Consider the following 16,149-nt stretch of genomic DNA (forward strand, 5'->3'; position numbering starts at 1 on the left):
TGCACGCACGTTCCTGCTCGTGCCGCTCCCTTCTCTCCCACCTCCCGGGGACCTCCTGCAGCCCCTTACACACTGCCTGAGGAGGGTCCCCGTGCCAGCACGGCACGCACAGCACACACCCACGGCGCTCACTTGGTGCTGGCCAAGCCCCCAGCACCTGAGCCAGCAGCAGGGAGCCGTCAGGGCCATCCCCATCCCATCCCCATCCCCATCCCATCCCCTTCCAGGCTGGCAGCTGACATCCCGCGGCACGGGCACCCCGGGCAAGCAGGGACCCGCTTGGGGCTCGCTGCTGGGGGCCGGGGGGGCGGCATCGGGGCGCTGCCCTGCCCCAGCCCCAGCCCCAGCCCCTGCCCCAGCCCGTCCCGGTGCGCGGGGCGTAGCAGGGGGAGTGCCGGCCGCCGCCGGGGCGCGGAGCCGCCGGACACGGCCCCATAAAAGCGGCGGCGGCGGCGGCGAAGGGGCCGGGCTGCGCCTCCTGGGCTCGGCGGGGCCGCCCCGACGGCCGCATGACCGCCGAGAGCCGCCTGCCCCCGGGTCCCCCGGGCCCCCCGCCGCCGCTGAAAGGGGACCCGGCGCCGCCGGGGGACGAGGAGGAGGCGGCGGCGGCGGCGGGGACGGGGGGGACAGCGAGGGGCGGCCGCCGCCGTCGCAAGCGGGCGGCGGAGCGGGGCAAGCCGCCCTACAGCTACATCGCCCTGATCGCCATGGCCATCGGGCAGGCGCCCGAGCGGCGGCTGACGCTGGGCGGCATCTACCGCTTCATCACCGAGCGCTTCCCCTTCTACCGCGACAGCCCCCGCAAGTGGCAGAACAGCATCCGACACAACCTCACCCTCAACGACTGCTTCGTCAAGGTGCCCCGGGAGCCCGGCCGCCCCGGCAAGGGCAACTACTGGACGCTGGACCCCCACGCCCGGGACATGTTCGAGAGCGGCAGCTTCCTCCGCCGCAGGAAGCGCTTCAAGCGCAGCGACCTCTCCACCTACCCGGCTTTCCTCGCCGAGCGCCCCGCCGCCCCCTGCCGCCTCTTCCCCCCCGCCGAGCTGCCCCCGGACCCCGCCGCCGCCGCCTCCTGCGCCTTCTCCGCCGCCTCCTGCCCCGCTCAGGGCTGCACCGCCGCCGCCCTGCCCCACGGCTACGGGCCGCTGCCCTCCGCCCCCGGCCCGTACGCCCCGGCCGGCCCCGGCCCCCTGTACGCGCCCCCGGGGCGCTTCGTGCTGCCCGCATCGCCGCCGGCCCCCGCCGGGCTCTACGCGCCCCTGCCCCACTCCTACGGCCCCGGCGGGCAGATGGGGGCCGCCGAGCACGGCCCGAGGCACGGAGCCTTCCCCGCAGCCTCCGACAGGTTCGTCCCGGCGCTCTGACCCCCCGCAGGCGGCCCGGGAGCTCCTCGGAAGACCTCACACTCGAAGATCTCGCTCTTGAGGACCTCGTGCTTGAAGATCTCCCTCCCAAAGATCTCCCTCCCAAAGATCTCCCTCCCAAAGATCTCCCTCCCAAAGATCTCCCTCCCAGAGATCTCCCTCCCGAAGATCTCCCTCCCAAAAACCTCCCCGCCGCTCACAGCTCTGCTCGCACAACCGGACCTCGGGGAGGAGGGAGGTGGGAGGACGCCTTCCCCAGCTTCATGCACCATGGCCACAAAAGCACCAGCATGCTGGCAGGTCCCTGCTGTGGTGCAGGGATGTGCCACGCTAGCGCTGGGGCTCGCCAGTGCGTTTATAGGGGCTGGGGAAGGTTTGGGGTGCAGGCAGGCTCTGCAAGTCGCATCCCGCCAGGGGTTCGTGCTTTGTGCTGCAGGGGCTCGGGGGAGCAGCGGGGCTTGGTGCGTAGAGACTTTTCCTAGAAGTGTGCTCAGCCTCTGGAGTCCCTTCCAGACCCAGCGAGGCCGGGGGATCTCTGCCCGTAGAGGTCTTCCCGGGATGGTTGCACAAAGCCCAGGCAGCCTGGTCTGTTTTGGAGCTGAAGTTCCTCTCTCCTCCTGAAACAAGTGAGAGAGGCAGGGCATGGAGTTTTTCGATCTCTGCTTGCTCTCCTTTTCTTTCAAGCTCTCCTAGGACGGAGAAAAGGCAAAAGGAGACCATGGAGAGGGGAAGAGGGGACAAATGATGGGCAAAGGCTTCTGAGTAGGTATCTGGAGAAACGCAAGCAGATCTCTCCAGACAGATCTCGCCACCTCGGGAAGGGGACTGGGGACCTGAGAGGTGCCCGGGGCTCTGGAGTTGTCAGCAGGGAGGGAGCAGATGCAGCCCTTCCGCAGCTGGCATCTCCTCATCCAGCTCCCTTTCCCCATTAAGGTGTGAGACTGCACGACCAGGGCCAGGAGAAGGTTGGTGAGAGGCTCCTGCAAACTGGTGGGGCTTTGGGTGGGGAGAGGGAGGTGGGAAAAGCAGCGGGAAGTTTGGAAGAGGAGGGAGAGGGTGCACCTACACCTACAGATGGGTAGGACCACAGGGTAACCGGGGTTGGAGGCTAGAACCCAGGAAGTTTCTGCTCCAACCTTATGCTCGGCAATGAGCCAGACCAGTTTTTGGGGGGCTATCCTGTAGAGTCTAGACAATCTCCAAGGATGGAGGCAGCGCAGGAGTTCCTTGTGGCACACACTCAGCACCCTGCTAATCTCACTTGGTGCCTGTCTCTTGTCCTACAGCTGCAGGCAGCTGCCAACAGCTCGGATCCTGTGGGGGCTTTTTCAGATGATATCTGCTGGTGACCATTTGGCCAGTCCCCCGTGAGAGGTGGACGGCAGAAGCTGTGGGGCAGCCCCCCGTGTGTCCCCGAGGCAGAAGACCACCCTTCCCTCCCCGGGCGGTCAGGAGGGCACACGGCAGGGTGAGGCACCCCCATGGCAGCTGGGGCTCGTCCCGGAGCTGCTGCCCCTGCCCAGGAGCTCTCTGATGTCCCTCAGCACCTCTTCAGCTGTGCCCCGAGGAAACTGCTGCCCCGGGGCAGGACCACAAGCCTACCTCAAACCTTCGGTGTGCCGAGACACGCGTGGGGTCTCTCCCTCGCTTGCTGCCCCCCCTGCAGAGCAGCCTTGTCCCTTTCCCTGCCCTTCCTGGCCCCGGCAGGTCCAGGAGATGCTGCCCGCAGCGGCTCGGCTCGGCCAGCCCTCTCTCGCCTTCCCTTTTACCAGCTGCAGGAGGAGCTGTAGCCCTGGCTGTGGCAGCTCTCCGGTTTGGCAGCCGTCTGCAGGCGCTCCCTTCGCTCACCGCTGCTGCTGCAGCAGCTCCTGGGGGACACAGACAGGGCTGGGCAGGGGGAGGGAGACCTTGCTGCAGGCAGCTACAGGTAGCCTTTATTTCCTTCTGGATTGCCTGGGCTTTGTGCAAGTCTCGGTTCAAGGAGGCGAGCCTGCTGCACCAGCATCTCCATGTGCACACACATGGGTTAATTTTGTGTACAAATAAGTGCCTTTCTAGCACCAGTGCTTTGCGCTGGTCAGCTCAAGGATCCAGGCTCGATGATCCTCATCAGCCACCTAACTAACCCTGGTCTAACCAAAGGTGCAGGAACTTTTTTTTTTTTTTTCTTTTTTTTTTTTCCCGTTTGTTTGTTTGTGAAAAAAAAAAAAAAAAAACAAAAAAAAAAAACAGAGAGAAACTGTCTCATCAGTCTTCCTTCGGCAACAGCTGACCTCAAGCCCTGCGGCCGCCGGGTGCTAACCAACCTGTGCCTCTGCTTCGGAGCCTCCCGCTGCCTCTGCCCCAGCTCTGCAGGCTGGGCTGCCCGCCTGCCTCCCTGCACAGCCCGGGACTTTGAGCAGCTCCTCCTGGCGCCGGGTGATGGGGAAGCTGTTTTTGGGAACCAGCAGGAAGCAAAGCGGGAGCCAGATGGGTCCCATGGGGCTCTCTGCTGCTTCGCCTCTCCTCAGGTGCTGAGGACTAAACCTGAGAGTATTTTGTTTGCCTTGTGCAAGCCACTCCTGAGCTTGGATAGTGTGTAACATAAGCTCAGGAGCAAAACCTGGTGTCTGGAGAATGCACGATGGACTGTGGTGACTCACAAGGTACCAGTTGTGTAGGTGCAGTCGTGTATTGTTTGCTGACAGGATCTAGATGCTGGTTCTTATTTCTCTCCAAATCAATTCTATCCTCCAGATAGGGACACCAGGCACCTAGGGTGTACTTACTGCAGTGGGTGCAGTGGATGTGTGCCTGTTGCACCAAGGACCTGGGACACCTGGCCACGGACTGCCCAAGTTCAGCGAGAAACCCTGGGCAGGAGCCAGGGTCTGTGTGCTCACTGAAAAGCCACACGGACCCTCTGAGGGCCTCTGTCCTCTGAGGATTTTATGCCAAAAACAGACAGAGCCCTACCTGCCCTGCTTGCAGCCGGCCCAGAGGACTCCACAGGTCCCTTCCCACCAGCACTGCTGTGGTTTTGTGGCTACTGTGACCTCTGGGCTCTTGTGCAGGCAGGCCTGTGGGTGAGGGGATGGGGATCTGCTGTGTCTGTGAGGAATTGGGGATATGCCACGTCTGCGAGAAATTGGGGATACGCCACATCAGGCAGCCGGGCTGGTGACTCTCAGCCACCGTCCGGAACAGGGAAACTCCTGGTTTCTGGAAACTTCGCTGTAAATATCCTTCCTTCTGTTTAGCAGAGTTAGCCCAAGTTCCCAAGTAGCCTTTTTTGATTTCTGGGAGATGAGTCCGATCGGTTTGGGTAAGAAACTGGGTGTGAGCCCTGAGGAGAAGAGGGGCAGAGCACCTCGGTGCTGCCCAGCCTCGGGCACAGCCACTCCTTGCCTTGCCTTCGAGAAAGCAGATTATTACAGGTTAGGGGAAAATCTGTACTATGCATTAGAGATATTTTTATTTTTTTTTTTTTTTTGTATTTACTCTTCTACTCCACCTGTAATGGAAATAAATCTCTGTCCTGTTGTTTGTAACGCGGCGTTGCTGGTTTCTTCAAGCCTTCCACACGTCCCCCCGAGGCCGACGGAGCAGCAGCAGATTGCTCGGAGGTGCTGTGCTGCTCCTCGCCTTTCGCTCCCTCTGCCTTCCCTTGGCTTCTTCTTGCTCAGTCTGCCAGGATTGCTGGAGACCCAGGCGTGAGCCCTGACAGGGGTGTCCCTGCTGCAAGGAGGTGATGGCTCCACCACGAGGCTTCTTTGCTGCCTGCCTTGCTGCTGGCACGGGCAGAGGAGCCTGTGCTCACCTCCCCCTCCAGAGACCTTCAGAAAGCGTCTCCCTGCCCCTGAATCAGGGCTGTTGCCAGGAGAGCCCTTCTGTGTGGTTCCCTCAGCAGTGATTTTCCCCACAGCCCTTTTTACAACTAAAAAATAAATTAATAATAATAATAATAATAATAATAATAATAATACCGTGTCGTTTGGCACCAGCGTCTAGGAGGCTTACGCCAGGCTGTGGGAGCAAGCCTCTGGCAGAGCCAGGGTCGCTTGTGACCAGACTGGAGCAAATGGTGCTCCTCCAGCACCGGCCTGAGGGGCAATCGGGGGAAATCCACGCCTCAGGGCCACGAATCCTATTGCATCCCCACAGCAGAGCTGATTTCGCAGCTTGTGCCACCTGCTCGGCCTCTTGCCTGAGATCAAGAAGTCACAGGGGGGGGAGACGGAGCCATCAGCTACCCCTGGGAGTTGGGGTTACTTTGGGGTCTGGAGCAGCCACCACAGCCCCTCCTTGCATGGGCAGAGGGAGAGGGAGGGAAAGGGTCTCGGTGGGGAGCCCCAGCCCCAGCTGCCAAACCCTGAGCTTCCACCAGCTCTGTCAGAAACTGAACACAGGGTGCAGCTGGTGGTCCTGAGGATGTGCAGGGCCCAAAAATGTTTGTAGCGGATGAAGTACTTTCCCCAGGCCACTTGGTCCGCAAGGAAGAGGAGGCTGTATCCTGGGCTGTTCTGCATGAAGCCCTCTGAGACGAAAAAGACACCCCCTGGTGTCTTCAGCAGGCAGATCACGAAGCTCCTGGCAAAGGTTTCTTCCTTTTCATCAGCAGGTGTTGGTGGTGATGATTTCTTCCTTCTCGGTCTTGAGGTTCATTGGAGTTTATTTCTAAATGTTGTTGTAATGTGCTTTCCCCTGTTTGGTGTGGATAAGCCTAGAAATGGATCCATTTAGGAAAACCCAAGACAAGAAAGACATTGATACACCGGAGCCCAGCTGAGGCCATCGAGTTGGGGGCCACAGCAGTGGGCAGGCTGAGGGAATCAGGTGTGTTCACCTGGAAAGGGGAAAGACAGCAAGTCTAAACTGCAGTCATAGCATCACAGAGACACAGAGTGGTTTGGGCTGGAAGGGAGCTTAAAGCCCACCCGGTTCCAGCCCCCTGCCATGTGCAGGGACACCTCCCACCAGCCCAGGCTGCCCAAAGCCCCATCCAGCCTGGCCTTAAACACCTTCAGGGATGGGGCACCCACAGCTCCTCTGGGCAGCCTGTGCCAGGGCCTCACCTCCCTCTGAGTAAAGAACTACTTGAACTACTTCTTCCTGATGTCTAATCTAATCTTTTTTTTTTTTTTTTTTTTTTTTTTTTAGTTTAAAGCCATCTCTCTTTATTCTATGGCTCCACTCCCTGACAAAGAGTCAGCTTTCAGCAGGGGTTGGACTCAGGATCTCCAGAAGTCTCTTCCCACTTCGCTTTTTCTATGGTTTTGTGATTTCCTGATGACACAGGAGAGCCAGGCCAGCCTGTGGACTGCTGCTGAGCCCTGCCGTGCACACAGCCATAGTCCTTGGCAGCCCTGGATCAATTAGAGATATATTTATTTAAACAGAAGGATCAGAGCTAATGATTTCTTGGCAGGAAATAGTGGCCAAGGAGGCAGTGAGTGTTTGCAGTCACCAGTATTTATTACCTCAAGTCAATATTGGTAAAACAACAAGAAAGGTGTTTTTTTTTTTCCCAGCTCTGCAAGACCAGGTTCTGGCAGGGTGGAATGACTTCACATCGGCCTCTGCTGGCCTCCAGCTGCCAGCTGCCGGCCTGGTTCTTTCTGCTCAGACCTGGCTTTGACCTCACTTCTGCTACGGACCAGAAAAAAAGCCCTCCTGCTTAAAACACCACCCACGAGCAACAGCCTGCCACCACTCACCCCTGACATCCTGCACATGCGGGAGACCCCATTCCTCACGAGAAATCCAAGAAGAGAAATCCAAGAAACACAAACCAAACAGCATCTCTCCTCCCGTGCTGCTGGAAGCTGGCCGTGCCTGCTCTGAGTGTCTGGCAGGCCGTGGTGGCCGCCTGCACGGCTGTGTCATGTCCCCTTGGATGCTCGCAGACCACGCAGGGAGGGTGTGTGTGACCGTGTGCTGTGACCTCACTTTCTGCAGTGTCAGGAGAGGATCTCTTCAAACCAAGGGAATTTTATTCCTCTTTAATCTCTTGCACCTTTAAGAGACCACAGGAAAGACTACTCACCAGGGCAGACTGCTGTCACTGCGATGTGGCCTGTGTTGTGGCTGTGTGAAGGCATCCTCAGCATCACCAGCCTTTCTTCTCTAGCCACTAACTCTTGCAGACAAATATGTGGCAGGCAGGAGTGTTTTCTGGAGCTCCCCATAAATTAAAAAAAAAAAAGAAAAAAAAGAAATCAGTCCTTTAAAAGCTGTGCCTGTCTCATTCAGTCCTTGGACATGCATGGTGCACAGGGGGGATTGCAAGATGCAGCTGACCTTGTGCTGGCAACAGTCCTGCTGTAATCAGGAGGCTTGACAAGAGATAGCTTTTCCCAAAAGTTTATGGGCACGTTTTATGGCCACACTCTGTAGCAAATCCTTCTTCCTTCCCAGCAGGAAGCAGTCTTCTTTTTCTAGTCACACACAGCCAGGTCACAGCTAGCTGTAAACTCCCAGGTCATAAAATAATCCACCCTCAGTGCCAGGCAGACTCCAGCAGAAGAGACACTGCTGGCAGGCAAGGGTGGCCCTAAAGGGACCTGCACCTTCTGTTCTGTCCCGTACTTACATTGCTCAGGACACCAGCTCAGGGACTTGCAGGCAGGATGCACCAGGTCCTTACCTGTTACTTGTAAGGGTGTGTGGGCAGAAGGAAGGTGTCCGCTCCTCTGAGGGCATCTGGTCGAAGTCTTTATCCAGCAGTATGAGTAAGACGGGAAGCCATAAAGGAGAAAACAGGGTCACAGCCCTGACCGACTTGATAACAAGCACGGTGCCAGGAAGATCAATTTGGTTGCTGCAGCTGGTAAGGCCGTGAGCCAGGTGGAGGGCTGCACACCCATCTGCAGCACACGGGGCAAGGGGAGCAGCAGGAACAGGCTGCGGGTTGGGCAGAGGAGGGGAGGCAGTATAACGGGGCCAGTGATAAGCAAAACACAGCACTCAGCAGCACGGGGTGTCCTGGGGGAGCCTTGCCCTGCCCTCTCGCCAGCAGAGCACAGCGAGGAGGAGAGCATCGTGTCGGGCACTGGCCCTGCTCCCTGCACCCATCACCCGCCCCGTATCACCAAGAAGGCTACGCTCAGCCAAAGGTCTCTGACCTCCCCTTTGTGTCAAACTCAGACCCTACTTTTCATCCCAGAGGGTGGAAATATCCCCTTCTGGCCCCTATTAAAAGCCTCTGTGGGTCTCAGGAAGGAGTGAAGGCGAGGGAGAGGAGGAGGAGGATGCTGCATTGCATCTGCAAAAAGTCACCCTCTCTCCTTTAGCTCCAGCAGCCCCCACCAGCCCACCCTCAGCTCCCTCCTAGCAGCAGGACCCATGCCAGCGGTGCACTTGGATCCCTATGTGGACACGTTTTCACATGAATCCTGGGCAAATCAATACAAGGAAGGAGCTCTGTTACTTGCCCCCATTCCAGAAAAAGGAACTGTAGTTTGCAAGTGAAAGTACTGATAAGGAAGGCTTTATCTTTGTCTTGGTTATTCTGCAATAACTCCTGTTACCTGCGGACACACCTTTCTCACAGGCTGCCAAAGAAACCAGATAGAGACAGAGCCCTAACGTGGGCCGTGCAGCGGCTGGGGTGGCTCCAGCACCTCAAGGCCACCACAGGCATTTGCCTTGGGGAGCGGGCTGCTTCAAAGCCTCCCAGAAGCTGCTTCTCCCGGGTCTGAAAACCTGTGGGAACAAGGTCCCATCTCCTCAGGCATGGAGATGGGCACCAGGGCTGGGGTCCCTTCCCTAGGAGCACTGCAGAGGGTTGGGGAGCTGGGGACAGCCACCAGCTCCTGCTGAGCCCCAGCACAGCGTGGGGTCAGGAGGGTCTCCTGCCCTGCCCACCCATGGCAGATCCTGCAGCCCAGCCTCCTTGCAATGTGGTGTGGACTGGCAAGAGTACCCCAGCACAGCTTTCATGTTGATGCTCAGCCATAAGTTTATTTAATTATTTTTGTTGTTGTTGTTGTTGTTGTTCTCCAGGAGAAAGACCTTCTAGGTCAGGGTGCACAGAAATGAAAAAAAAAAGCCACCCCCACATGCACAGAGGAGAAGAGCACAAGTCCTGAAATCTACACACTACACTCGATCTTAGCCAGAAGGCCAAGAAGTGAAATGTGGGAGGAGAGGAAGCCCTGTTCTTCACTGATTTCACAGAAATTCTGGGTACATGGCACAGGCACGTGTTTCTTTGGAGTCTCGGCCTGAAAGTTGTCAGGGGAGCTGCAGACACAACACCTGTGCAGAGGGGCCTCATGTTTTTGCCCCAAAATGGCACTTTCCTGACCAACACGTATGGTTCAGCTGGTCCTCGTTCTGCGATGGGGATCTGCTTGCCTTTGTCTAGTGCGGCTCAGCAAGGTGAGAGTTAATTGGCTTGCAGGAAAAACAACGCTCTCCTCAGACCTGAGGAAAGTGAGCTGTTTATCAGGACAGCAGACAGTGAGAAAGGCCTTTGGGCCGCAGATAACAGCACAGGGATGGCCGGGTTTGTCAGAAGTGGAAAAAAAAAAAAAGCCCAAGCCGCAGCTCTCTGGCCTGCTGGATGTCACAGGGGGGTTCAGCTTTACCGTGGGGCTGGCATTTCCCTGGGGTGGGTTGGAGGCACCTTTCAGAAATGGGGACAGGTGCCCGTGGGGACAGCGCCCTGCAGCGAGGGGCAGGGGGCACAGCCCCGCTCTGCAGACCAAAAACAGCACTGGGAGCACACTGGCTTTGTTATTCACTGGGAAGGAGGGGCTCTAAATCTCTTTACAACACTCATGAGAGTTTCTCTCAGACAGAAAATTGTAAGTGAGAACATTAAGACTGGAGAGAGAAAGCTAATACAGGACTGAGGGGAAGCTGCCCGCTTTGTCGTCTTCCACGGGGGTGTTCACATCTTCTGGTATCATTTCCGCAAGTTTCAGCATTTCTTCTTCACCTGCAAGGCATGTCAGAGACAGGTCACCTTCACATCGCCACCAAGGGACACGGGGGTGCCCGGGGAGCTGGAGGGGCTCTGAGGGGGCTGATGGCCACCACACGCAGGCCTGACGCTTGCACAGCTGTAGAAAGGCCTCCCGAGCCCAGCTGGCAACCAGCTCGGAGCCCACCACGGCGTGTCCCCTGCGGACGTGTACACCCCAAGCTCTGGCTGCCCCTTCCTCTCCTCAGCACCCCTCTCCAGCCCCGGGCCAGGAGGTGTCTGGCACTCCCCGACCTGCTCTGGTCTCAGGAGATTGCCCCTCCTCTTCGCAGCACGTCTGCTCTGGCCTGGCTCTTGGCAGGGAGCTGTGGGGCACGGTGACCCACTGTCACGTTGGTCACGTCTGACCCCCTGGCTGCTTTCGTTTCGGGCAGCAGAGGGCTGGGGGCAGGCACTGCTGGGCTCTGTGAACAAGCAGCGTTGCTGTTGCAAAGTCTCTTTGCCTGACCTGTTGTCCCAGGGAGGTGCATCAGGACACAAACACTTCTTCCCCGTGTGAGAAAGCCCACAGAGACGTCCTTAGCACACGAGCTGTTTAGGACCAGCAACCACAGACCCCGAGCCAATCACCCTGCTGACTGCAGAGGGCTTTTTGTCCCTCCCCATGACTCGGGGAGCAGTATCTGCCCCCACAGCCCCAACCCATGGGCCCGCACACCCCCGTGGGGACGGCAGCTCACCCAGAGGACTCTGGCTCCCAGACGGCAGGTAAAGCAGAGGGCTCTGGCTCCCAGATGGCAGATCAAGCAGAGGGCTCTGGTTCTCAGATGGCAGATCACCTGGAGGACTCTTGCTCCCAGATGGCAGATCACCTGGAGGACACTTGCTCCCGGATGGCAGATCACTTGGAGGGATCTGGCTCCCAGATGGCAGATTGCCCAGAGGGATCTGGCTCCCAGATGGCAGATCACTCAGAGCAGCCTGGCTCCCACATGCCACGTTTCCCTCCAGTGCTCCCATCTGCACCTCATCGGGCGTCTCCTGCTGTATGGTGCCCACCATGGGTGGCTGGTCTTGGTGTGCTGGCACGGTGGGCATCAGCACAGCCTCCTTGTGCGCCAGGGGCTCACGGTCCGGCTCTAGTTCTGACTTCAGCACGGCTTCTGGTTCTGGCTTCACCTCGGACCGGCGGCGCCGTCCTCTTCCAGCTCCTCTTCTTGGCCGCTTGATCTTCTCCTGCTCCCTGTTGGGGGGATTTCACATGGGCAAAGGGTTGGGCACACGCAGGGGGTGTGTGTGCCCAACCAGTACACCCCAGTGGAGACTGGGGTGCTCTGCGTGGGGACTGCGTGTGGCTGAATCAGGCTGTGGGGGTTTGGACACCATTTTTCAGCCCGCCCCGTGCCGTGGCTGAGGATTGCTTGCCACCAAACCCACCGCCTGTGTGACCACCTCCGTCTCTCTCAGCCCCCTTGTGCCAGCCCAGACCTTTAGCTGGTCCCACTGGCCATGGGACACCTGTGCCAGCCAGGGCCTCTCCTTGCAGAGGACACAGGGGGCCCTGCCAGGCTCTGTCCTCATGTGAAGACCGTGCCTGGGCTCAGGAAAACACCTGACAGCATAAGCAACTTTTACCCTAAAGCCCACTGAACCGAATCCTTCTCCTGGGCTTCTTCTTTTCTCTTCCGCAGCATCTCCCGGTCTCTCAAGCCGCGTCGGGTGGTGGCACCTACAAAGACAAGAGGAGGGTGAGCACGACGGCCCAGCCATGGGGTGAGGCGAGCCCCGTGTGCTCACAGAGCATGGGTGCAAGTGACCTGGCTCTTTTTGCCACGAAGCAGGTCTCGATAAAAAACTACGTGGGGTGCTGTGCTTCCAGACCAAGGCTAGAAGGGCTCCATATAGCTTCCCAAGACAGGGATATCTCAGCCACCTACACCTTGGCGAACGAATCCCCCAGCCTCACTGAGCTTCCCTCCGTGCCCTGATCCTAACCAAAAGCACCCCTGGTCACGTAGCAGTAGGTGTGATGGTTTCTGATCTGGTCAGCCCCAGATTTTCTAGCTTGGACTCTGGCTCGTGGAGTCTTTATTAAGACCTGGCTGAGGTCAAATAACAAGAGACCATTTCCTTGAGGAAAAGGGGCAGTAGCAATACCAGCAGGAGTACCACTTCCTTGGAGCCTGCAGGGAGAGGAGAGTCTTCCCACACGTACACTGAGCAGATCACAAAAGCACTGCTTTTCATAGTTTCAACAAATCCCGCACATCGAAAGAACAACCAAACGATGTCCTGCTCCTTGCAGGTGTAATCAGAGCCAGCTTCTTCCATGGAACAGGCTCTGCTCACATTAACATAAAAGGTCAAATGAGTGAGAAATTGTCATTTTGTCATTCTTTAGCCTAGCTGGGACAATTGGCAAGGTGGAAGGGACTTCCCTCCCACAGCTCTTGTATCCCAGATGTCTGAGTTAAATGTGAGAAAAGTCACAGCCCAGGACAGGACAAACGCACACACAATCAACTGAAACAACAACCAACCAACCAAAAATAATAATAATAATAAAAATAAAAAAAAAAATAAAAGCCAACCTCTGCTCAAAATAGGTCTGTACACAGGACACCTCTGATAACTAATAACTATTGTGGAGAAATTTAGCTTAGAAAGAGTCTCTGGATTCCCTGAGGGCCTCTGTCCCAGTGACCTGTTCAAAGCAGGACCAGTTTTAAAACCTCATCAGGTTATTCAGAGCCTTACCCAGAGATGCTGGGAAAACCTCACAGGCCACCTTCCTGCTCCCTCCACCACTCTCCCTGTGAAAGCTTCTCCTTTCTACCCAGCCACGTTTGCAGCATGGATCTGGTGCCTTCCGTCCTTTCCCGGTGCACCTTTTCAAAAAGTCTCTCCTCTGTGACTCCTACTAGATAGAGAGGCTGCAACATCTCCCTCTCAACCGCTTCTTTCCTTGTCTAAACAACCCCAGCTCCCTCTGTCCTCGCATGCCAGTTGCTGCAGCCTTCAGCAGCTTTGGTGGCTGTGCACTGCACTCATGCCAGCGTGGCTTTGTCTTTTTTTCTGCTGAACTGCCCAAATCTGGGCATGGTACTCCACGTGCTGTCTAACAACGACAGCAGCCACTGTCACAACCACAAAAAAAACAAATATAACCCTACTTTCTGTTGTTGACTCTTTGCTTTTCTGTTCTTCTAACAGCTACTTTCTCGTTCCAGGAGCCCCTGTTGCTCCGAGCACAGCAGAGACGAGAAGAGGAGGCAAACCCTCTCCCACAAGCCCTGCAGCCTATCCGGGCTGCCGGGAAGGGGAGCAACAGGGTGCAATTTAGATGTGAAAGCCACCAGATACACACGCAGTGCCCAAGTTTCTCAGTGATGGCAAAGGTATCTCGGCTCGACCAGAGCCTCCGAGACAGAGAGCGCTGCACTTGGACTGCGCAGCGTGCAGCTGTGCAGGGGAATGCGCGGGCATTCTCCAGCTGGGAGGCTGTCTCCCGAGGTGAAGCAGCATCACAGATAGCACAGCCGGCAGGAGGTTTTGCCATCCACAGGGGAAAAGGCAGGAAGGTGAGGTTACAAGCAGCAGATCTGCACAGTGCTCGGGTTTAACTACCCACCTTGCACATCCCCTTGCAGCACTCAGTGTAACTTTCTTTCAAAACACCTTGTGAGCCACATGAGCACTTCTAGCTGCATGCAGTCGGTCTCCTTCCCAACCCACCCAAAGCAAATTGCTCTGCACAGCCAGAGAACACCCCTCATTCATTTCCAGATGGTCCCACACAGCACTCCCAGAGCTGCTCCAAAGCTGTGAGCCACCCACTAGCACCAGGCAGGGAAAAAAAAAAAAAAAAAAAAAAAACCAACAACAACAACAAAAAAAAAAAAAACAAAAAAAAAAAAAACAAAAAAAAAAACCAACTAAAACACCTGCACCCCAATGAAAAGTTATTTAGCAGAGGATGTAAAGATACAGAGATGAGCTGAAAAAAAAACCATCAGGTTAGAAGAATGGTGGGAGAGTACTCTCAGCCTGCAGGCAGGCACTGTATTGGCACTGCCTCAGCAACTTTTTCTGAGCTGTAGAGCCTTTATAGGTGCTTCTGTCTTCGTGACCTGCAACACGACACAGAAAAAGCCATATGCACTTGCAGTTAATTGCGCATCCTCCATCGCCCAGCCATACACCGGTTAATTATTAACTTCTTTTTTGGAAACCGCTAGTGACAAAGATCATTCTCTCCTCCCTCCAAAAAAAAAAAAAGTTAGTAGGGTCAGCATTACCTGGCACAGCATGCTCCTCAGGAGCTGTAGAGGGTAGCAGGGAAGGGGCTGTATAGAGCAAGGTCTTACCTAAACTTTCCATCAGTCTCCACAGGTTTAAGTAAAAAGCAGCTTATTTCCCCGGGAAAAGAATCTGGAGCTACTGGTGCGGCAGAATGAGAGCTTGGAAAAAAAAAAAGCAGACTGCCCGCCCCAAAGAGCTTATCTTTACAGGCCACTACTAGAGTAATAATACTCCCCTTATCACAGTGCAAAGGTGTGTGAGAGCCTGCTCAGGACCTACTGTGTGGTCTACAGAACGCGCCAGTGTTTCTAAACAGCAGTTCCGCTTCAGATAGGAAGCAAGCGCTCGCCGCTGCCAAGCCGCGGCTCCGATGCTTTCCTTCAGAGCGGGGAGAAGCTGCCTGGCAGGGCAGGATGCCCCACGGCCTCCCCGCCTGAGAGGCAGGGAGGTGTTGGGGGACTCTCCATCGCTCTCGTGAGACCCCAGCCGGGACATGAGCTGCTGGGAAGCTGCTCGCAAGAGGGTCCGAGTGGTGGTGGGAAGGGACCTCCAGCTCCTGCAGCCGGGGTGGAGCACGGGAGAGTGGCACCGTACGTTTTGGAGGGCCATAAGGATGTCTTATGGCATTATTTGGAGACTGCCAAATTCGGGTGACCTGTGTAAGGGCTGCAACACCTTCCTGGGGAACCCAGATAAAATAAGGAGTCCACAGAGGGACCCCCCAGGGGCTGGATGAGATGAGGAGCTCCTGATGTCCCGCACCCAGTGGGACACCTATGAGCAAAGCATGTCCCTTGTGAAGCAGGATGGTGGAGGGCAGTCCCCAAAAAAGCCACTGGGAAGACCCAGCCAGGCTCTTGCTCCCACCAGAGGCTCTCCTTTGGTGGCTGCTCCTATCTGCCCCGGTCCCACTGCAGCCCCACACCTGCCCAGCCTGAAGGCCCACTCAGGCTCTGCAGGACCATCGTGTGGCTGCCAGGGGGAAGTTTCTGATGCTTATTTTGGCTTCAGCCCCGAAACCCTGCTCCCTGAGGGGCAGGATGGGCTGGTCAGCAGGGTCCGTGCGGCTGGGACCCCAGGGCACTGTGCCCTGGCTCCCTGCACATCAGATGAGGTGAGGATCCTGAAAACCTCCAGAGCAAGCTCCAGGCTGGATGCGGGTGGGTTTCCTGGGGTGTAACCTGGTGGGCCCTGGTCATCTCCACTGCCTTTCTGCCTACCCCCCCCCAAGTTATTGCTTCTCCCCAGGGCTCCTCCCCGGTGTCCACTGCAGATTACTCCGTGCCTCACATGGGGCAGGGCGGGCTGCGGAGGCCTGAGGGAAGCGGCAGGGTGGTGGCAGCCAGGCAGATGTGGGGAGGCTCTGATACGGGAGGGTGGGTGAGGAGCATGACTGGCACGCAGAGATGTGGAGCTTCCAAGTCACTTTTGGGGAGTTCCCTGGGTCTCGGTCACCAGCGGAGGCAAGGTGTGCTCCCCACTCGGCGTGCTGAGCTCTGCCTGGCGCTGCGTGGCCCCGGGGACACCCTGCCTCACACACACATCCCAGAACCCCTCTCTCATGGGATGCTG

The 16,149-nt window shown here is 57.1% G+C and overlaps 2 protein-coding genes across 3 annotated transcripts; one reads left to right on the top strand and one right to left on the bottom strand.

The window, feature by feature from the left end:
- The first annotated feature begins 248 nt into the window (after positions 1–248).
- On the top strand, positions 249–4,897 carry FOXE1 (forkhead box E1). The gene has a single exon (XM_068667235.1). It carries the CDS (start codon positions 510–512, stop codon positions 1,365–1,367), a length of 858 nt encoding a protein of 285 aa, XP_068523336.1. The 5' UTR covers positions 249–509; the 3' UTR covers positions 1,368–4,897.
- Positions 4,898–9,288: 4,391 nt separating this feature from the next.
- On the bottom strand, positions 9,289–14,865 carry HEMGN (hemogen). 2 transcript variants are annotated; one of them, XM_068667472.1, is made up of 4 exons: positions 14,643–14,865; positions 11,911–12,004; positions 11,016–11,518; positions 9,289–10,290 (listed from the first exon to the last, which is right to left on the bottom strand). In XM_068667472.1, exons 1-4 carry the CDS (start codon positions 14,653–14,655, stop codon positions 10,190–10,192), a joined length of 711 nt encoding a protein of 236 aa, XP_068523573.1. In that variant the 5' UTR covers positions 14,656–14,865; the 3' UTR covers positions 9,289–10,189. The 2 variants fall into 2 exon arrangements, with proteins under 2 accessions (XP_068523573.1, XP_068523574.1); XM_068667473.1 differs by lacking the exon at positions 14,643–14,865 and adding an exon at positions 13,907–14,121.
- Between the last annotated feature and the right edge of the window lie 1,284 nt (positions 14,866–16,149).

The sequence above is a fragment of the Anas acuta genome, chromosome Z, assembly GCF_963932015.1.
Source record: "Anas acuta chromosome Z, bAnaAcu1.1, whole genome shotgun sequence".
NCBI classification, from domain to species: domain Eukaryota; kingdom Metazoa; phylum Chordata; class Aves; order Anseriformes; family Anatidae; genus Anas; species Anas acuta.

Excerpts from the sequence above, each read along its gene's own strand:
- FOXE1 (XM_068667235.1), top strand. The coding sequence starts at position 510 with ATGACCGCCGAGAGCCGCCTGCCCCCGGGTCCCCCGGGCCCCCCGCCG.
- HEMGN (XM_068667472.1), bottom strand. Across the intron at positions 11,519-11,910 it reads TCGGTTCAGTGGGCTTTAGG|GGAGCAGGAGAAGATCAAGC; the intron begins GTAAAAGTTGCT and ends TCCCCCCAACAG. Across the intron at positions 10,291-11,015 it reads TGGGAGCCAGAGTCCTCTGG|GTGAAGAAGAAATGCTGAAA; the intron begins GTGAGCTGCCGT and ends CATGCCTTGCAG.